This window comes from Pelobates fuscus, chromosome 2 (assembly GCF_036172605.1).
Source record: "Pelobates fuscus isolate aPelFus1 chromosome 2, aPelFus1.pri, whole genome shotgun sequence".
NCBI lineage: Eukaryota > Metazoa > Chordata > Amphibia > Anura > Pelobatidae > Pelobates > Pelobates fuscus.
In genome coordinates this window covers 413,903,994-413,926,224 of record NC_086318.1, presented here as the reverse complement: position 1 = coordinate 413,926,224, position 22,231 = coordinate 413,903,994, and the positions used below count along the sequence as shown (strand labels likewise).

Genomic DNA, 22,231 nt, shown 5'->3' with positions numbered 1-22,231 from the left:
TTCTACTCGTTCTAGCCCCTTTTTCATGAATTATGGCTTCCATCCTTCCGTTCTTCCGTCGGCCTCCCCCTCCCAGGGGATACCGTCGGTTGATATTCATGTTGCCAATCTGAGAAAGTTGTGGGATCAGACTCGACAAATCCTTGTTCATAATTCCATGTTGTCCAAACGACACGCTGACAAACGCAGAAGGGTGGCTCCTGTATTCTCTCCGGGCGATAGGGTATGGTTGAGTACCAGAAACATCTGCTTGAAAGTTCCTTCCATGAAATTTGCTCCTCGTTTCATAGGTCCTTACAGGGTTCTGTCTCGGATAAATCCTGTTGCATATCGTCTGGCTCTTCCGCCTGCTTTACGCATCCCGAACTCCTTTCATGTTTCTTTATTGAAGCCTTTGGTATGTAACAGATTTTCCTCCACTGTGCCGTCCCCTCGTCCTGTCCAGGTTGAGGGTCAGGAGGAGTATGAGATCAATTCCATTCTCAATTCTCGGATTTCTCGGGGGAAGGTGCAATATCTTGTGGACTGGAAAGGATATGGTCCTGAAGAGAGGCCTTGGGTGGTCCAGGAGGATGTGCATGCTCCTCGCCTTCTCAGGGCTTTTCATGCTCGCTTTCCGTCTCGCCCCGGTTCCTTCCGCCCGGTGGGCGTTTCTGAAGGGGGGGGGTACTGTCAGGGTACCTGAAGTCTCTACCTCGGAGGAGGTTAGACTTCCCGACGTCCGTTCTCTCAGCGGGGCTGATTCATCCAATCCTCACAGCTCTCATAGTCATTCCCACGCCGGCCGCGAGAACCCCACTTCCTTTTATGACACGACGCTCAGGAGCCGACGTCATGACGGCAATCACATCCCGACCTGTCAATCTGGTTCGGAACAACGAATCAGGGCTCGGCAAGGGCGGAGTCATGATTTAGAGAACCAGGGTATAAAAGAGGGATGTGTGTAATGGTTCATTGCCCTGTCGTGGTTCTAGCTTGTCTGGTTCCTCAGTGCTCTTATGTTTATCGTTCTATTTGGTTTTGACTCGGCTTGTACTATCGTTCCTGTTTACCTCTCGTGTCCTTTGACCTCGGCTTGTCTCTCGCTTACCTGTCCTCTCGTTCCCTCGACCCGGCTTGTCTCTGACTATTCTCTGCTTTCTCCATACGTTAGTCCGGCCATTCTAAGGTCCGGTATACGTACATCTCTCCTGTTCGTACTCTGCGTGTTGGATCCCTGTCCCGATCCTGACAATTACGAACAGTCGAAATAACCATTATCAATTTAAAGGAGGGGAGGATCATCACAGGACACCTGACAGTGCTGCTGTTATCAGTATTCCTGTTGGAATGTCATTTGGCAATAATCCATAACTAGTGGAATGGAAGACCCTTGTGGACCTGAATCAAGTTGACAACAACAGAGAAAAGAAGCAGCTCACCTTTTTTCAAACTTGGAAACCTGAATAATTTAACTAGTCCAAAGTCATCTCCCGTCACCAATGCAGAGCTATTGTAATTGGCATCCACTGAGTTGATATCCGTAATATCGGTGTATTTTGGCCATATTCCATCCACCTCTGGTCCAACCACGCAAGTCCATGAAAACCAATGAACCGTTTTGATCTCATCCTTGCTTGTAAGATGTTTACCAGCTGTAAAATATATATTGTGGTCACAAAACATGCTTACAGCACCACAACACATTCCGCTAACATGACTTGTACCATAGTATTATAAATACTTAGAATCAACATACAAACTTCAATTACTGCAAACCCCCCAAAAGATATACATATAAAGCAGGAATGTCAAGCATGCCACAAGGGCCATCTGCATAACTTTGTTAGTTTTTTGTTTTTAACATATAATAAGGTGTCGATCTACACATTTAATAACAAACTTTCATTCATGAATTTACAGCAACTGGTCCACCTTTGGTCTAACTCTATCTGCAGTTGAAGAGGAGGTTGATTTGACAATTCAATAATGTAGAAAATATTGATATCAGCATGGATGTAACATACTGTGTGGTCAGAAACCTATGTGTTGCATCTTTGACAACACTCACATGTCCTGCTAAACTGTACCAAATCTAGAAAAACTAGGTGGGAGCACAGTGCTCAGCTTTTCTGGGAGTTTAATAGATTCAGAATTAAAGAAGGATGTATATACGTATGTATATCATAATGCAAAATGTATCCACCTTAGTGCCAGATGCTAAAAAACACAGCTCTGTTCTCCTCTCTGCAGTTCAAGCGTTAAAGGTTTAAGAGTATCATAGTGCTAGTTTAGAAAGGGTGAGCGACAGTTCTTCAATCCTGATAGCCCAAGATAGGGAAATAGAGTTCAAGTCACTTCTTATAAATTCACTTAAAAGATCAGAGCTCATAGTAAGTACATACATGGCATTTTGTAGAATAGTCTTTCTCCAGCCCCATCATTGGTTTGTAAGTATTTACTGTCCACAGACCAGTCGAGGTGAGTTATAAAGCTGGAAGACTTATTGCACTCCCCGATTTTTTTGTATCTCTGAGCTACTGAGTAGACATCCACCATGCCATCATTGGAGCCCACGGCAAGATATGATCCATCTGGTGAGAACTTCATTTCATGGATCACTTCTTTCCTGTCCTTGATATGAACCACCTCTGTCATATCTCTGAAACAAAGCAAAGGATGCTTGGATACACAAGTAATGATAATAATGATTCAAGATTTTGGACACATGAGCTCTTCACAGATGATGTTAGTGGAATGAAAATAAATCTTTAAATGGCAAGAGAATAATGGTGCATTAATAATGTATATAGCTCAAACCTTATTGTATATGTATATATATAAGAGCAAGTTGGTCGTTGTGTGCAAATGTTGGCAGAACATATAGATATAGGCTGGCAAAAATCCCTCACACAACTCCAGGCATACTGCCTTTACATATATATATATATACATATATATATAATTTCAGTTTGGAGATTCTGAAGACATAAGGGGTTGCATAAGGGGCTGCATAGGGGTTTCATTACAACCTTACAAACTAAGGCATTTCATTTCATTTGGAGGAACACACTATTCGTCCACAATTTTTTTTTTAAATAAATTGCTCAATATATACTAACAGTGATCTGTTGCATCTATCAATTATACTACAGAAAACAAATAGAACTAACTGGAATATTTTGCAGCAAAAAATACAACATATTGGCAACCTACGTAGATTTTATAGAAAGTTATATTAAAAGCTGTTCTCTCCAAGTTATAGCAGTTTTCTAAAGTTTCCCTGTTGGCTTACGTTGTAATGCAGATAACACAGGATAATATCGGACCTACTTGGAAGTCAGGGTTGATTTTAAATAGTACATTTTCTATTAGATAAAAAAGTAGGTTTACACTTGTTCCAATTTTATTATGTATGTTATCTAAATTCACATGTGTTTTAACATCATTTAATGGAGTTGCAACACAAAGATGATTTACCAAGCTCTCATATTGGCTCTAGGGATTGAAAATTTAGCTTCTGATATAACCAAACGCAATCTGGATCAATTGGGATGCAATAAAAAAATTGGGAGATGTAACTGTATGGGTGTTCTTGTTTATTGACTTCAGCCGGTTAGGTTAAAGAGACACTATAAGCAACAAAACAACTTTAGCTTAATTAAGCAGTTTTGGTGTACATATCAAGCCCCTGCAGTCTAACTGCTCAATTCTCTGCCATTTATGAGCTAAATCAAGATAGTTTCTGTTTATGCAGCCGTAGCCGCACCTTCCATGGCGGTGACTCACACAGCCTGCAGGGAAAAAAAAGATTTTGTTTTCAATTCGATTTTACTGTACAGTGTGTTTACTTCAGAATGTCCTTATTTCCCGATCTGTTCATTGAACTTTAATCACACACAAGGGGCTGCTGCAGGCTCTAAACAGAGTAGGAATTAAGAACTTCAAAATTAGAACTTCAAAAGGTGCAATAAAAGAAGATAAAAAATGTAGACTCATTTTCAGGAAGTGTGCAGGGACGTGGTGAAGATCATATGCAGGGGAGGTGTGACTAGGGTGGCACAAACAAAGTGAATGAACTCATCAATGGCAAATAACTGAGCAGTGAGACTGCAGGGACATGATTAATACACCAAAACTGTTTAATTAAGCTAAAGTTGTTTTCGTATCTATAATATCCGTTTAATACTTTAAGTCCATATGGGTTTAAATTAATTCACTTCCTCAAGATTTCACTCATTCCACCCTCTCTAAGATGTAAAAAAACAATTTTATAAAAAGTGTGTTACAGAGGTGTTCGTTCCTACCTGACCCTGAGCACAGTGAAGGAACCATCCTTCATCCCAAGCCCCAACTGGGCCCCGTCTGGACTGAAAGCCACACTACGTACTGCTTCCTCCATATTACAGCGAGCAATCAGTGCATGATCTGCAAGACTCCATAATCTATGGAATGAAACCAAATAGAGTGTTAACAGGATAATGTGTATAAGCAAGGTAAACGCCAAAGGCAGCACAGCACACCTCTTATTAATTAATAGTAACGTGAATTTGCAATAAGCAGGGGGAGGTAATTGATCATTAAATTAAATGCAAGGTTGTGTGTATATGCATGTGTTGGTGACTGTTAACCCTCTGAGCACCATGTGTTCCAAACACATTGCTTTCAATGCTTTGGGTATTCAAAGCTTAAAGGAAATTGCGTTTGAATCCTAGCTTTTGGCCCAGGTGTCTACATTTTACAGAAATATATATGGTTTTAAAAATTATTAGAACTAAATGTGTTAATCTCCCTGATAAGAGATCCCCAAAATTCAAACAACATTTTCTTATTTGCTCTTAAATTGATTTACACGCTGATGAAGACCTATTTTACTGTGTTATTAAGATGGCTGTGTATACCCACATAAGCTTTGTTCTCCTGCTCTGAAAAATGCCACATTCTCTAGTGTTTAAGGAAATTGCCAAAGGAGCACACATCTAACATACCTTACAGAACGATCATCACTTGCAGTGACAGCCAAGGGTTTTTTAGGGTGCACAGCGAGTGCCCAGAGCTCCCCTTCACAATGGCCTTGCATTATCAGCATTGGCTTATCTCTTTCTCTCACCATTACTTCAAATATCTCGCTGTCTTGAGTGCCCGCTAATAACCTGTCTGCTTTCCAGCACACACTACGGATAGACAAACCTAAACACAAAATAGCATCACAACATAAATACAAACAACTTTTATAGTTAATGGTTTGTACAATTTCACAATAAAAAAAGAATTGTCTGATTTCTGAATTTTCATAAAAGCAGTATCCCACTTCTTTTTAAAGCACTAATTATTATTAAAAGATAAAATCTCTGTTACTGCCCCATGCAATGTGTTGCTCATGTCTAGTGCCAGATCTAGTGCTTTTCTACAAACCAGTGTTATGACTAGCTATCCAGATCTAGGACACATACTAGTTGCGGGTGCTAGGACACTAAAAGAAAAATACTGCCCTGCAGAATGTAGAATTCATTAGCTGCAGGAAAATAATTAAAAATAAAATAATCCCAAAAGAATCACTGTGATTAATTAACGATAAAACCCGCAAGGTATATTAGTTAGCAAAACATATGCACTGATTTAAAACTCCAGTAAATGTCTCTGTGATGAGTTAATTTATCGAGTCAGCAAAAATAAGTCTCCACCGTATAACGTAAGAGTGCAAATGTGGCTGCGTGTATACAGATCTATATAAAATCATTGCTTACCTTTATAACCCTGATCACTCTGTCTGAGATCAATTTTAGTTATTGGTTTATAGTCTGCGTCCCACAGTCGGATACAGCCATCTCTTCCGCCAGTCGCAAAGCCTTCTTCACAAGCGTACATGCTAAAGATCCCTGCCTTTATGGGCATCAGAGAATACATTGGGAGCTGTTAAAACTACCTGCATACTTGTAGAATGCAAATAAAGATAATCCTAAGGAAAATGTATTATTCTAATACATTTAATAACTAGAAGAAATAGTTTCTCTATTGTGCAGAGTTGCACAAGGATGAGTCATTCTTTAACCCCTTAAGGACCAAACTTCTGGAATAAAAGGGAATCATGACATGTCACACATGTCATGTGTCCTTAAGGGGTTAAAGACCATATTTTGCATCAGAGGAACAAACACATGTACAATGAAATTCTGCTGTCATAAAAACATGCCTACAGTATTGTGAATGGTTATACTGAACTGTGCATGGATCGAATATATTTTTGTAATTATTAGTGAATGTCAGGATCTCTCTCATATGCCTTGAAGATTGGGCCCTCCCACACTGTCAGTTAATATTTCTCTACGTAAAAATAGCGAATTGCCAGAATGCGAATAAAATATTAACTAAAAGACAAAATGATTATGGGATAGCATATTGCTGTGGAATTGTATGTACAGTTACAGGAGGCGAAGGAATTATAATGTTTTCTTGAATTTAGGATCATGAAACCTTTGTTCTAATGTTATACCAGGATTTTCTCTGCAAATGTATAAACAATTTCATTTGCCACCTTACATTAATTTTGGATTATTAATTAAAATGGGGCAACATTTCTCAATTTACCATGCATTCTGAAAATGCATGAGTCTGTATTTATATTTATGATAACATTACTTATATGGTGAGTTAACAAAAATATTAAGGAGTCCCAATCACCAAACAGCAAGACGTTTGGTGAGTAGCCATGTAGAATTTAAAGGCACACTCTAAACACCAAAACAACTTCAGCTTAATTAAGCAGTTTTGATGTAAAATGGTCCTGCAGTCTCACTGCTCAATTCTCTGATATTTAGGAGTTTAAATCACTTAATACTCCCTTGTCTGTGACTCAGAGAGCCAACATGAAAAATATCAGATCTTACAGCAAAGTGCGTTTACATTAGAAGTTTTGTTTATCTCCTGCTCTGTTAATTAAACTTTAATCACACAGGAGGCTGCAGGCTATTAACAGAGCAGGAGAAAATACATTCTAAATTAAACACACTGTGCAATAAAGGAAGTTTACAAATTAGACCTCTATTTACAGGAAGTGTGTAGGGAGGCCGTGCAAGTCACAGGCAGGAGATGTGGATGTGGATAAACAAAGTGATTTAACTCCCAAATGGCAGCGAATTGAGCAATGTGAGACTAGAGGGACAGGTGGTCTGATGAGATTATTATCATTTATAAAGCACCAATAAATTCTGGAGCGCTGTACAATAGGTGGACTAACAGACATGTATTTGCAACAAGACAAGTTGGAAGCACAGTAACAGAGGATGTTGAGGGCCTGCTCAAACTATCTTACATTCTAGAAGGAGTGGGGTAAAGTGGCACAAGAGGTAAGGGTAGGATGCCTTTCATGTAGAAGTAATGTAAAAGTAGCTTACTAGAAAAACTTATCTTGTGATAAAGATATACTTACACTGTGCGCTCCTTGGATGGTGCGAATTAATGTTAACCCTTTCCATACATAGATGTCTCCATTTAGAGCGCCTGAGTATGTGATGTCCTCTTTTGCACACGCTAAGCACAGGATGGTTTGTAGATCACCAGTTTTCCCAAATATCCCTCTTTTTGCTGTGAGAGCATTTCCACATAAAGTCCAGAACTGAAAACAAACATAACTGCTGGTTACTGCTCATTAGCCTCACTATTTAACAGAAACACATAGTCCTAGGTATATAATGAATGCTTATTTCTCTGCTATACCCAAGATGACAATCCATTTACTTAACCTGTACCATTAATACTTTTTCATGTCTTTGCTGTTTTTTTGCTTACTTTAGTCAAGAGATGAAAGGACTATATTTTTCCCAAACTCAGTTACAAATCTTTGTTATTCAATGTGTTTATTCATATCTTTATACCATTTAATGCGTTTCAGATATTAAATATACCATGAAAAATTGGAATTCATCCACTTCACCATGAACTGTGAAGAATCTAGAGTAAATTTCTCCACCTCACTTAATAAAACCAACAGGATTATTCATTAAAGGGAGAATTTCAAAGTTAATTTGAACTGAATTTGAAATTTGAGGCTGCGTCTAATTTGGCTCTTTTTACCTTGAATTTGAAATTCAATTCAAATTCACTTTGAATTCTCACTTCAGTGAATAAGCCTGCAAATGTTCTTTAATCAGTTTTTTTTTCTCCTTATACAGGACTCTGCATTGCTGAGCATTTAGTGTAAGGACTGTGAAGAGACTGGTTACGACTTACCTTTATATGTTTTACCCCACAGCTGACCAATCTGTTTGGCTGATACGGATCCCAAGCAATATCAAATATCTGTCAACAAACAGGCAGACATAACAAACCATAAAAACATAGAAAATGCCAATATGGATAAACACTAGGTACTGACTAATGACATAAATTGGATTGAAGGAAAACGCACATAACTATAATGTATAGTGGTTCCTTTATTGATTCCTTAAATAATTCCTATTGGTTTTTTAATGTGGATACATGCATTTTCTCTCATACAACCTTTTCCCCCAAAAAATGACATTTTATGTTTTCTCCAATGAAACCTGAAGTTACAGTACATGACCCCAACAGAAACATGAAATTTAAAAAAAAAAAACAACCCAACTTTATTTCTTCACAAAAATGTGAGTATATAGATTAGCACCAGTAGCAGGTGCAAAACGTCCCATATTTTTTCACTTTTTGGTTTGCGTTTCGTTACAACTGAGGACGTCATTTTCCTACCTCCTAACATTTCATAGAGACAAAAGGGGGCCATTTTTATTTTGTTGGGTGTGGTCAAGGGGTGGGGTTATTCTGAGACATTTTTGGTTTCATATTCATATAAGAATGGCTGTCATTTATATAAATTATGGCAGTTATACACTCATACACACCAGAAATTTTGAACTTTTAGAAAAGATGGGAAGATGGATTTAGGCCCAAACAGAGTCTTTCTCTCCAAGAAAGGGACACTTGCAACGTCTGCATTTTTAATGTAAAGAAATACAGTTTTTATGATGTTTAAATGCCCTATCACACAGCTGTTTAACATGGCACAGCTGCTGGATCAGGGCCTGGAGTGTCTTCTTTCAGTTGAGCTTGTATCGACAAGCATACTGCTGTAAACAATTTACATATTGAAGTAATTCTGTCAAACGTTTTGTATGCTCTGCATATTGACTGAATGAACTGAGCATTTTTGATGATCAGAAATCAATTGAATTCAATACCAGCTACTGGAATTATTCATTCATCCATTCCTCAGCCTCCAGGGACATGTTCTAGAGACCAGAATCACAACATTAAGCTGTAGTGGTTCTGGTGACTATAGTGGCCCTTTAAATCTCATGCCGCAGCCTGGCAGATGATACCAGTAACGGGTCATTTAACAGTGTACCGCTGACTGTTACGAATGGGCAATCCAGGTGCTATTGATGAGAACTGTGAGAGCTGAAGTCCAACCACTGATGGATGGAAGATCTTAAATATCAAAATGTAATGATACCCAGATGGTAAAGGCAAGTTCCTGTATATAATGATCCCACATATCAAATATTATGTCATAGCAAAAAATATTCTAAACGTAAATAGTTTTGTACTTATTTTTGTATTATCTGACATGAACACAAAGATAACAGTGAATGTACCCGGTCAGAATGGCCAGTGGCTGTTGCAAGAACTTTCCCTTTCTGCCAGTCCCAAATACAAAATGTGTTTTTGGCATCCAGTCCGACAGAAGCCAGGCGCTGCAAAAATAGAGAGACGAAAACTTAGTGCATGCCACGAACAAGTTCTAAAAAGTAAAAAAAAAGTAAAATATTTTCACTTTTCAATAAAAAAATAATAATAACATGTGATATTCCACTTTTCACAAAATGTACATTATTTAAAGATTTTTGACCCTGACATCACAATCCAGTTTAGTTCAGGCACAGCCAGGGCACACATTAATAACGGAGGAGAAACAGAACCATTGTTTAATCTTCACATACTATATTCAAAGACAGAAAAGGGGCAGAACTTATAACAAAGACTGACAATTAGCCAACATGGAGGCATTCAATTACAGGATACAAACGTAAAGGAACTGCGATACATGTGTTTACACATATTTACCCATACTAATATATTAACTTATTTTGATAATATGAACATGTTACAAAACCAAATCTAAGGTGACTGCCCCAAAAACTGACTACTGTATATTCTTATTTTAGGCTCAGTTTGTGTATTGACCAGACAGTATTTTATTCCATTTCCACAATTCATGTTCCACAGATGTAAGTAAATGTTAGGGTTTAGATAACAAATATTTCCACAGATCCAGGCAAATGCCCCACAATTATGCTGCCAACATGTTTGCATAGTGGAATGGGTCTATCATGATCAGATATGTATCATGAAGACTACATATCCTCCAGCAGGTATCTGTGGGAGATCTGCACATTTTCAGTAATTGAGATGTCGTTTATTACTCGGTTCTTGTAACATTACAATGTTTGAAGCTGGACAACCAAGGGTATTCAAAATGGGGTATTTTCAGTTATTTCGGGAAACCACTTTCTCACCTGTGCTGGCCCCATTTAGTGGTTATAATTTCATTAGTGCTTTTTCATACTCATGAATTCCATTTTCACAGGAAATTTCTAAATCCTGATATGTGTTAGTGAAAGAAAGCCCCATTATTCCATTTTTAGCAATGTCTCATGAACAGTGCATCCATGTACTGGTTTTCCAGTTTCTTTGGGGAAGTCACAGGGCGAATATATAGTTATATAGATGATTTAACAGCATATTCCCTGAAGATTTCTAACCAATCCACAGATTTAGAAAGAAATTGACTAATAGGTGGCAGATGTAGAAACAAACTGCCTACCCAAAAAGGCCTAGTATCTAAATATAAAAAGCTCCTCTGTGGGTGTCTAATATAGAAATAGTGCACAGAGAGCTTAAAAAACAAAAAACTCTTTAATGAACCCTCATAAGGGTTTGATTAGGTGCATTGATTTTTTTTTACTACTGCATCTTTTGGTTTACTGCATAGCTCTCCAGGCTTTTTTTCTACTCTCTCTGTATTTGGGGTATTTGTCCTTCTATATAGAGATTGTGTATCTAAGGACTACCTAGTACCCTATTATCACTGTATCTAATTTGTCTGATCACTGTTATTGTAACAATATTTAGCAATTCTGCATTTAACCTTGTATCCATTGCAGTGATTCACTATCTTAGATCTGTTACAACCATCGATCAAATCCTATTTTATTTATTTATGTTTGTTTTGTTTTGAGTTCCTCCCTTATGAGGGTTCATTAAAGAGTTTTTTGTTTTTTAAGCTCTCTGTGCACTATTTCTATATTAGACACCCACAGAGGAGCTTTTTATATTTAGATACTAGGCCTTTTTGGGTAGGCAGTTTGTTTCTACATCTGCCACCTATTAGTCCATTTCTTTCTCTATTTATTTAGGGGTTAAGCCCCACAGTATCTATCAACCACTACATCTCTGGTGGATGGACTTGTTCCATTTCTAGCCAGCGCTGTCCTTCCCAATCCACAGATTTAAGTGACAAGTGAGCTAAAGTGGATGCTTGAATGTGAGGCTATTGAGCAACGCTCCTCAACTGCAGGAGTACATTTAGCAGTAGCTCTAAATATCCAAGTCATCTAGGCCAGCAAAGTGGGAGAGAGTTATGCTCTGGGAAAGGCTTTGTTTCTTGAAATTACGCTATTTAACATAATTTTTCATTTACTTACTCAGAGGATATACATTATTGGAAATTCTATAATATCCCTTATTTACAGTATCCATTGTCTTGCAGTATTCAATGAGACAATTATTGATACAATACTCTTCCTGTTGGTTTGTGTAAGGAGCCTGATACAGATTTCTAAAATACTAAATGAATGTAATTATTATAACAATGTATTGCCCATGACAGTGAAGAAAGTTGCCTGGATAACACATTTGTATTATTTTTTATGTATATAACCGTGCAGGCGTTGGGAGTGGATGTAATGAGTATTCCATTGTAATATATGTCAGTTTGCACTGTGATGCAACATATCATAAAAATAATGATTTGTACATACATTGTTTACACCTTATTACTAGTTTTTTTTTTAAGGCAGTGGACTTATTCAACTGTAAAGGATCTCCCATTTTATATAGTGATACTGTCCAATATGTTTAATGATACAAACCTGTCCATCGGAATCGAACGCCAAGCCAGCTACTCCATGTGTGTGCACATCTTTCAGAATGGACACGGTTTGAACGGTGTATGAATCCCATATGCAGATATAAGGATCTTTTCCCACCTGTCCTGTGGCAACCAGCGTTCTTTCTGGATGGAGAGCAAGGCTGACAAAAAGAAACAAAAGCAATATTAATAAATCAAATAATGGACAAATGATCCCAATAGGGCACAAATGAACCCTGACATTTTAAATGGACAGTGTTCGGAGGCAGGATTTAAGCTAAAGGGACATTATTGCCACCAACACAACTTATGGTCATTGGCCTCATACGCGCACTGTATTTTTGCCATTGCTCAGTTCTATTTAGTATGTTTTTTTTTTTTTAATGTTTTTCAGCAGCATTAACTGTTTCCTTAGCCACGCATTCATTTCACTGTCTGTGTCCCTGGACTTGCCTCCACCACTCTTTGTGCATGGAGAACAATGTGAGCTGAGCTTCTGGAAGACAGAGGCTGCTGATTGTAGGAAGAGGACATACATTTGTTAGTATGACTGCCTAGCTGGCTGTTTGTCTGGCTGACTGTGTTTTTATTTTATTATGCTTTGTTTAACATATTCAGTGAATCAGTAAATCAGCTCCAAGGAACAGAGAAACCATTAGCTTCCACCTCACATCTTAGCAAAGATTTCTTGAGATTCTGGAGATATCTGAGAATTCTGGGTATATCCCTGGTCAATTCTCCTCAACTTCCAGTGTGGTAAATGAACCACGTGTAACTCTGTACTGATACTAACAGTGACACACATATGAAGTGGAACAAGTTTGAAAGAAATGCATTCAATAATAAAAGATATACAAGAAATACAATTAGCATCCATGAGGTGGCTCAGTCAGTGCCTGCCACAGATATTATGGAATTTACACATGAATGGTGGACCGTCAGGAAAGACGTTTTGTCCATTGTCTACCCAACCCCACACAGATTCCACCATCTAACCAGAACTGGCCTATTCAGATCAACCACGTTTCAACATCCTGTGACAATTCACTCTTAATGGGATAGTCACTAACATGCTTATTAAAACAGAAGCACCTTGTTATATTTCAAATACCATTTTTAAAAACAGAATGACAGTAGCAGACAGAACTCAGGAATCTTGTAAAATTGAAAAGTGAACCATGCATTGTAGAACCAAAAAGGTTATCTGTGAAATTCTTTAATTCCACTTTATTCAGCAAAATTAGCAATTTCTGTATTAATTCTTCCCAATTCCTTGTTTGCGTTCTATGTATCTTACAGTTTGTACATGTTTCTTGTTATAAAACATTTCATTTTCTGATAAGAGCATCCAGTCTTTTTGTTGGCATTCCAAATAAGTCTGAGTGCTTTGACAAAAACCAGAAGGGCTGTACCCAAAGCCTCCTAGATCTAGAACCAATACATAAAGTTGCACACTGCACACAAGTACACACAGGAGACTGTTAATTGCTAACAGGGCTTAAACCTGTACTGCCCTTGTATAGTAAATCAAGATATATTATTATTATTATTATTATTATTGCCATTTATATAGCGCCAACAGATTTCGTAGCGCTTTACAATATTATGAGAGGGGATTATACTATAAAATAGGACAATTACAAATAAACTTACAGGAACAATAGGTTGAAGAGGACCCTGCTCAATCGAGCTTACATTCTATAGGAGGTGGGGTGTAAAACACATTAGGACAGGAATTTGCAATCAAATAAGGTGGGCTGCCCTTTAGGAGAGGGCAAGAGACAGGTATGTGAGGTAGGGGTTAGTCTTGGAGGCCATAAGCTTTCCTAAAGAGATGGGTTTTAAGGCACTTCTTAAAAGATGCAAGACTAGGGGAGAGTCTGATGGCGGTAGGCAGGCTATTCCATAGGAAGGGAGCCGCCCGCGAGAAGTCCTGCAAGCGCGAGTTGGCCGTACGGGTGCGGACAACGGACAGGAGGTGGTCACGGGCAGAGCGGAGAGACCGAGAAGGGACATACCTATGGATCTGTGAGGAGATATAAGAGGGGCTAGAGTTGTTCAGTGCTTTATAGGAGTGAGTTAGTACCTTGAATTGACTCCTATAGCATACAGGAAGCCAATGTAAGGACTGGCAGAGGGGTGAGGTGTGAGAGAAACGAGTAGAAAGGAAAATCAGTCTAGCAGCAGCGTTCATTACTGTGGCGAAACCAACCTCGCCACTGTGCACTGGAGGAGCCTGGTTGCTCGCCTGCTCCCTTTGGACTATGGCCCTGCAGGTTAAAGCTTTTATTTTCCCTGCAGAAAGGCTTGTTCGTGCCTTTCTGCCGGGGTGTTCGGTAGATTCCAGCTACCGAACAAACTACCGTATGAGGGACCACCTAGGAGCTGGAGTGTGATGAACGCTGGGTGGCTGGGAGCTTAATTGATGAACGCAGGGTGGCCTTTGTTCGTTTGCCGAACACGTGGCAGCGGCCATTTTAACTCCCGAACGGCCAGCGGTGTTCAGCGCTCAAACTATGGAACTGAAAACGGACACTTTATTGTGTGAACACCGCTGAGCCGCCAGCCTCCTTATCTCGGCATTCGGTACCGACTGGCTGTGGTACCGACTGGCTGTTTATTCGGTAGTTTGACCGTATGAACAGCCTCACCCCAGATAGCCATGCCATGGAGCCTATTCGTGTAACAAAAGACTATGTGAAAGACTTTGGCTCCATGGCGATTGAACTATATGTATGTGATCTGAGCGCCATTCGGTAATAATGTGCGCTCAGATCTAAGCTATCTGGGTATTTATTGCATGTATGTGTTTTGTGTACTAAATGTGTCAGTGGGTAATTTTGTGTCTTTTACTGTCTTTTTGTCTGCCATGTGGGTAATGGAGTTTTGCCTCTGTCCTTGGAGATAATTGGATTACTTCTCCAATTATCTCCAGGCCAGGGAGGAGGTATTGTGATGCATTGTTGGATTGTTTAAAGGTGTATGTCTGTGATTGGTCCGTGTCCTATATGTTTCCCAGTTTCCCATCTGGTCCCCTAGGGGAGTGTCCACCAGGTGGGAAACCTGCATAAAAGCCGGGCAGGTAGCCCCAGTAAAGTAGTTCCTGCTTAACCCTCAAAGTGAAGTGTCGTCTCATTCTTGGGGGGAAATTTGACTGTATGCCGATTGCCAGGAGTGTAAGCTGTTCGTAGGGCTTTTCCTTTTCGGCTGCTTCCAGGGTTCGTGTGTTTCCTGTTCGGGAGTTGGGGGATTCGTGCAGTTTGGAGTTCGGGAGGTTGGTGATTGCAGTAGCTGCTGGTCTATCTGAAAGGGGATTATCACCTAAACGGTTTTTATCCTCTGGTGAGCGAAACAGTCCGCAACAATTACGGACTGTAGGGGTGCAGTACGGCTTTTGGGAAGACCAATCAGGAGAGGGTTACAATAATCCATGCGGGAAATTACAAGAGCATGGACAAGCTCCTTGGTAGTATCTGGTGCAAGAAAGGGGCGGATGCGGGCTATGTTTTTAAGATGGAATCTACAGGATTTGGCAACATGCTGGATGTGAGGCTCAAAGGTGAGACCAGAGTCAAGTATGACCCAAGACAGCGCGCTTGCAAGGATGGACTGATGTTGGTACCAGAAACTTGAAGGGAGAGCGAAAGAGGAGGATCAGTATTAGGAGAGGGAAAGACAAGGAGCTCAGTTTTTGAGAGATTGAGTTTCAGAAAGCGGGAGGACATCCAGTCAGAGATAGAAGAAAGGCAAGCAGTGACACGTTGCAGGACGGCAGGGGAGAGGTCCGGGGAGGAGAGATATAGCTGGGTGTCATCAGCGTACAGGTGGTAGTGGAATCCAAAAGAGGTGATAAGTTTGCCAAGAGAGGCAGTATAAAGAGAAAATAGAAGGGGACCAAGGACAGAGCCTTGGGGGACTCCAACCGAGACAGGACGAGGGGAGGAGGTATCATTAGAAAAAGAGACACTGAATGAGCGTTGGGAGAGATAAGAGGAAAACCACGAGAGGACAGAGTCACAGAGACCAAGCGATTGAAGAGTTTGAAGAAGGAGAGCATGATCAACAGTGTCAAAGGCCGCTGAGAGGTCAAGAAGAATTAGTATGGAGTAGTGGCCTTTGGATTTAGCTGCGATTAGGTCGTTAGTAACTTTGATAAGGGCAGTCTCTGTAGAGTGTTGAGGGCGGAAGCCAGATTGAAGGGGGTCAAGGAGAGAGTTGGAATTGAGGAAATGAGACACACGGGTAAAGACAAGTCTTTCCAGAAGCTGTGAGGAAAAAGGGAGCAGGGATATGGGACGGTAGTTAGAGGGGGTGGATGGGCCGAGGGATGTTTTTTTTTAGTATAGGTACTATAGTGGCATGTTTAAGGTCAGCAGGGACGATGCCAGAAGAGAGCGAGCAGCTGAAGATGTGTGTTAAAGAAGGCACGAGACAAGTGGAGAGAGATCTGATAAGGTTAGTTTGGGGGGTGGCCACAGCAGGGCGAAGAAGAGAATTAAAGGTGTCAAAGAGACGCTTGGGGTTGCGGGAACATGAACTAATGAGAGAGGAAAAATAGGACTGTTTGGCAAGGGCAAGGGCTGCACTGTATGAACACAATATGAATCTATAATGGAGAAAGTCTGATTGGGTACAAGACTTCCTCCAGGAGCGTTCAGCACAACGGGAGCATCTTTGCAGGTAGCGCGTTGATTTAGTATGCCATGGTTGGGGGCGGGTCCTCCTTGAGGTACTTGTTTGGAGTGGCGCTGCAGCGTTCAAGGCAGATGTAAGAGTAGAGTTATATGTGGAGATGGCCAGTGAAGGACAGGAGAGGGAAGGGATGGACAGCAGTCGTGAATCAATATCAGCTGACAACTGCTGGAGATCAAGAGAATTAAGGTCCCTCCTGAGTTGAGGGGGGTTAGGCTGAGGTTGTTGGGTGAGGGGGTACGCGAGAGCAAATGATAAGAGGTGGTGATCAGAGAGTGGATATGGAGTGTTGCAGATATTAGATACTGTACATGCATAAGTGAAGATTAGGTCAAGGGTATTGCCAGCTACATTGGTGGGAGAATTTGCCCACTGCGATAGCCCGAGGGAGGAAGTAATTGAAAGTAGTTTAGTGGCTGCAGAGGTCAAAGGTGGGTTTATAGGAATATTGAAGTCCCCGAGAATTAGGGATGGAATGTTAGAAGAGAGGAAATATACACTGTGTATAGGGAGTTCTTACACTAACTGTGTGAATTTTGTCACTATATGATTTGACAAAAGCTAATTATTTTAGGGTGTTAAATGGAAATGGTGAAATGTCTTTTGTTATATAACACATTTGCTTGGCTCAAAAAAGCACATGCAATTACATCATATAGGAACAATGCCTAGCTTATGCTAGATTATTTGAATGCTGAAGTCTGTGTCATGTACACACTCAACATTCCTTGCAAACATTAAAGGGACCCTATAGGCACCCATCTCATTTAAGTGTCCCTGTCCCCTTAGCCCTGCAGCTGCAAAAATTGCAGTTTCAGAGAAACTGTAATGTTTAGATTGCAGGTTTAAGAGACTCTAGAGCCGCTTTCTGGCCTTTACCGAAGTTTGACTCCATGAATTACGTTGGATAACCGCTTGTATGAGGACATCCAGCCTTTTCCAAAAACCCCATAGGAAAGCACTGGTTTAATGTTTTCCTATGTGATAAGGCCTAATGCACGCATGCTGATATTGGCAGAGGAGTAGCCCGACCCAGGGATCTACAAAAAGGGGTGACATGAGGTCATGACGTGGCGCTTCACTGGCTGGCTGCTAGAGTTGCAGAAGACAGTGTGTGGTGACTGGGAGAGGTGAGTAAGTTATCGGTAATATCGTTAAATTAACCCCTTAAGGACCAAACTTCTGGAATAAAAGGGAATCATGACTTGTCACACATGTCATGTGTCCTTAAGGGGTTTTAAAACGCCAATACTGATTATCGGTGTAGTGCTATAATATTGTCTCTAACAATGGGCAGAACCAATAATCGGTTATCCCTATTATTTACGAGAGTAAGTGGAAGTGAGCCATATCTTTCTCCTCATCCTCCACCAAGTTTGGCACTCGGGTCAAATTAAGGATTGCTTTTGATCTTTGGTGGAGGAGAAAGTAGTGGTTGGTGCAGCAAAGCCACCAATGGAGGACAGAAGCAAGGTTGGTCCAAAGCAAGGTTGGTGTATGCTTGGATACCTTACATATTCACTCTTTCACCTATACAAAGCATTAACTATTTCCCTAAAACATTAACTCTTTCTCTTGTACAAAACATCTACTCTAGCAAAAATAAAATTCTGCCGATCTGACATATTATTCTTCTTACAATATGTAGACAAAAACAATAAAGAAGCTTTTAAGATGTTTTCCTATGGCTATAACAGACTCTTTCCTTTTGTCATCCGACTATTTTCTAAATTTAACAGAGAGAAAGTGGAGGGGCACTATTTGCAATAAATAAGCCTGTTTTATCTCAACTCTATAAATAAACTTTGCTTTTAATAAAGTGACCCACACTGCCCCAGACATCGCCCATTCCCTGCCTCCTGCATTGTGTTGGAGCGTACAGTCAGTGATTTGTTTCGAATATTTCCTGTCCTACACACAGAAAGTATGCACAACATCCATTCCCTTCCAGAATTTGTTACTTGAACCCCCTTATAGATAGGCCCTTACCAATAAAAAAAAACAAAAAAAAACTGCATGATTTTCAGTGTGGGAATGCACATGCATGTGTGTAAACAATATGATACCTGCAAATTTTGAAATATCTGATATCAGGTGATGAATGCATGGTTGGAAGGTGAGCATGTACATGATGCAAATACAGATGTTAGCACACATAAACACCAGGATGGCAGACTGCTAGGTGGGGAGTCATACAAGTGCTGCTTTAATGCTTGTGTATGGGCTTAAAATGCCCTGAATTTAACTCTAATTCCTCTGTAAGTTCAGTTAAACAGGCGCTCATGTGCACATTCTTTTAGTCCTCCCAAAACCAGATGGCTGCTGTGCTGTTGGTAGCACTAAGGGAAAATTGGGTGTCACACAGCAGTGCTAGATACAGCAGCCGAGGGTACAGCACTAATCTTTATATGGATTGGCAGTTTCTTGATTGACAACTCATTGTTAAAGAGCCCTACCTAAAACCATACTAGTACCAAGGAAGCTTTAAAGGAAATGGAATAAAAAAAATATATTTATTTACCTTACATCCCCTAGAAAGCCCATCTCTGTGTGGCCACCATGCCTCCACTGGCTGAGATCATAAATCACATAAAAGCGTTGGGAAATCACATGCGCGGTAATCACTGCACCGCTCCAATCAGCATTTTCTCATAGAGATGCATTGACTCTACGGATCTCTATGGGTATGGTTCAGTGTCTCTATGCAGAGCCGAACCCAGGAAGCTAGTCAGCAGTGCAAATACTGTACTGCCTTTTTTCAGAAAAAGCAGCATTTACACTGCTCAGGAACAGACTCTTTGCCCCAGAACCACTACATTAAGCTGTAGTGATTCTAGTGCCCATAGTGTCCCTTTAAGGATCATTTCAAATTGGCTCAAGTCATCTAACTTTTAAATAGAAACAATTCAAACACAATACTGAAATACCCAACGTTTATTGTGTGGTGAATGTGTGAGCAACTTGAAGCCACTTTTCTTCAAATGCCCAACGATGAAACCCGAAGTCACAGGATTCTAAAGGGAGGGTTACTTCCAAACTCCAGACACATCTATGCAATCATAACTATACAGATTATACATATTCAACCACCGATGAGGAGAGGGACAGAAATACCGAACTGTTTTTATTTTCATCTCTTTGCCCCTGGCATCATTTGCCAATGAAGTAGAAATGCATTTGCTCGAATTAACTCAAGTCGGTAGTCAGAGACCTTTCAGTATTTTCCCTCAGCTAAACCAGTAATTAACTGCTGAGGAATTCCCCAAACCTGGTTTATTACTTCTCACGTAATTAAAATATCAGGGAACGAAATTTATTTTATGGCTCTCTAATAAATTGGAGATACATAAGTCTAAATCATAATTTAAGATGTCGGTATCTAAGACAAACAAGGAATGTAGGGCATTTCTGCTGTACACTGAGAAAGCATTTAATGCTTGAGGTTTATTGAACAAACTGAATTATACATTCAGGAGAGAAACTGGAAAAGTATAAATGCCTTCAATCAAAATATCTTTTTGACATGTGCTGAATGAATCCGTGTCCATGTTATGTACTGTTCAGGTGATATTCTAAAGCCATGCTTTCTGAATCAATGACCACAGCCACAAGAATATTGATAACAAAGTCAGACCTTAAAGTGAGTCTGTCAAGTATTTTTTATTTGGGCATTCAGTTCTTTATGCTCTCTGTCTCTTAAAGGCACACTATAGTCATCAGACCAACTACAGCTTATTTTATTTGTTCTGGTGAGTATAATCATTCCTTTCAGGGTTTTTGCAGTAAACATTGTTTTTTTTTTCAGAGAAAATGCAGTGTTTACATTACAGCCTAAGGATACCTCCACTGGCCATTCCTCAGATGGCTAATAGAGGTGCTTCCTGGGGCAGTGCTGCACAGTGTGCAGTACAGACATTCAGTATCTCCTCCCTCTGCATGCAGACACTGAAATTTCCTCATAGAGATGCATTGATTCAATGTATCTCTATGAGGAGATGCTGATTGGCCAGGGCTGTGTTTGGCTTGTCCTGGCTCTGCCCCTGATCTGCCTCATTGACAAGTTCGGCCAATCCAATGTGAAAACACTGTGATTGGCTAAGAACACCACTTCTGATGATGTTAGCCAAGCAGGCATATCAGTGGCAGATCCAGCAACAGCAGACTGCAGTAAAGGTAATACTTTGCCACATTTAGGGGGGTAAGGGGAGACAGGGGGGCTAAATGGCGGTTTTAACACTATAGGGTCAGAAATACATGTTTGTATTTCTGACTCTATAGTGTTCCTTTAATGATCATACTGCCAAACTTGTAACGTTCCTTTCTTTATATTATATATTATCTTTGGGCGGGATCTCAATATCTGTGAACAACCATTTTGTTCTCCTCTATCCAAATCAGTTGTTGGCTCTTCTGTGGGATTCATTCTACTTATAGATTGTAAGTGAATTTGATTGTCAGCTGAATAAAAACCTTGCTCAAACTTCTTACTGCTAAACATAAATTATATCATGTATTTAGTTCATTACATATTTTATGAAAACTAGTGCACTCTGTAAAAAATAAAAAATGACTCAGACACGGGGCATTATATTGGAATATATCTGATTAAGTCTATTTTTGGTGACAGAGCAACTTTAAAGTCCTAAGGAAAACCAATGCACACCCTTCTGAAGATTACCCTAAATGCCAAAAGAGATCACATGTTATTGTTCATGAAATTGTAGGTGAAACTTGGAGATAAACATAATTTTAATTACCACACAAAATGACACTGGTCCATGAATTGATTATTTCTGTGCATGTTACTGGACAGGAAGTTTATACCTCATGGACCATCAGGATGGTCCTAGTTTAAAATAAATGATCTCATGCTTTTTCAGGTGGGCTGGCAGCAAGAACTATCTCAAAAACACTACAAATTTAAAGTGGTTCTGTCATCCCCCAACCCCTGAGTATGAATATTACATATAGAATCTTAATGAAATACTCATATTGACTGAGTTAGAATTTCACTGAGTTGGAATTTTTCCAGACAGTGGCTAGAGGCATTTCTTCCTCCAGAACTGAGTGACATTGCGTGGTTCATAGCGTGGAATTTGCCCGAGCACGCCTAATTTCAATCCATTACTTCTCTATGAGAAGTATTGGATTCCACAATATGGCAAGTGACATCAGCTTGGTAGCTTATATCAACGGAGGAGGAGCTGGAACCTGCAGTGGAGAAGTCTTAGTGCTAGAAATAGGGTTGCCACCTGAAAAAAATACCAGCAATGCAGTGGTCGGTATTTTTCTTTAACTAGACTCTGGGAAAGAAATGGAGCCAGAATATTCAACTCCATCATACATAGCAGATACTCACATTGCTATACAAACACA

At 39.9% G+C, this 22,231-nt stretch overlaps 1 protein-coding gene across 5 annotated transcripts in view; it reads right to left on the bottom strand.

Annotated features, from left to right (window-relative positions):
* EML6 (EMAP like 6) overlaps positions 1 to 22,231 on the bottom strand; it is a 140,119-nt gene that overhangs the window by 87,607 nt on the left and 30,281 nt on the right. For all 5 annotated transcript variants that reach the window (XM_063443978.1, XM_063443973.1, XM_063443975.1 and 2 more), the window contains exons 2-10: positions 12,165 to 12,324; positions 9,609 to 9,707; positions 8,209 to 8,277; positions 7,409 to 7,594; positions 5,727 to 5,862; positions 4,968 to 5,169; positions 4,287 to 4,424; positions 2,385 to 2,641; positions 1,422 to 1,634 (exon numbers count right to left, since the gene is read on the bottom strand). In XM_063443978.1, the coding sequence (XP_063300048.1) occupies positions 1,422 to 1,634; positions 2,385 to 2,641; positions 4,287 to 4,424; positions 4,968 to 5,169; positions 5,727 to 5,862; positions 7,409 to 7,594; positions 8,209 to 8,277; positions 9,609 to 9,707; positions 12,165 to 12,324 (1,460 nt within the window). The remainder of the gene's footprint in view (positions 1 to 1,421; positions 1,635 to 2,384; positions 2,642 to 4,286; positions 4,425 to 4,967; positions 5,170 to 5,726; positions 5,863 to 7,408; positions 7,595 to 8,208; positions 8,278 to 9,608; positions 9,708 to 12,164; positions 12,325 to 22,231) is intronic.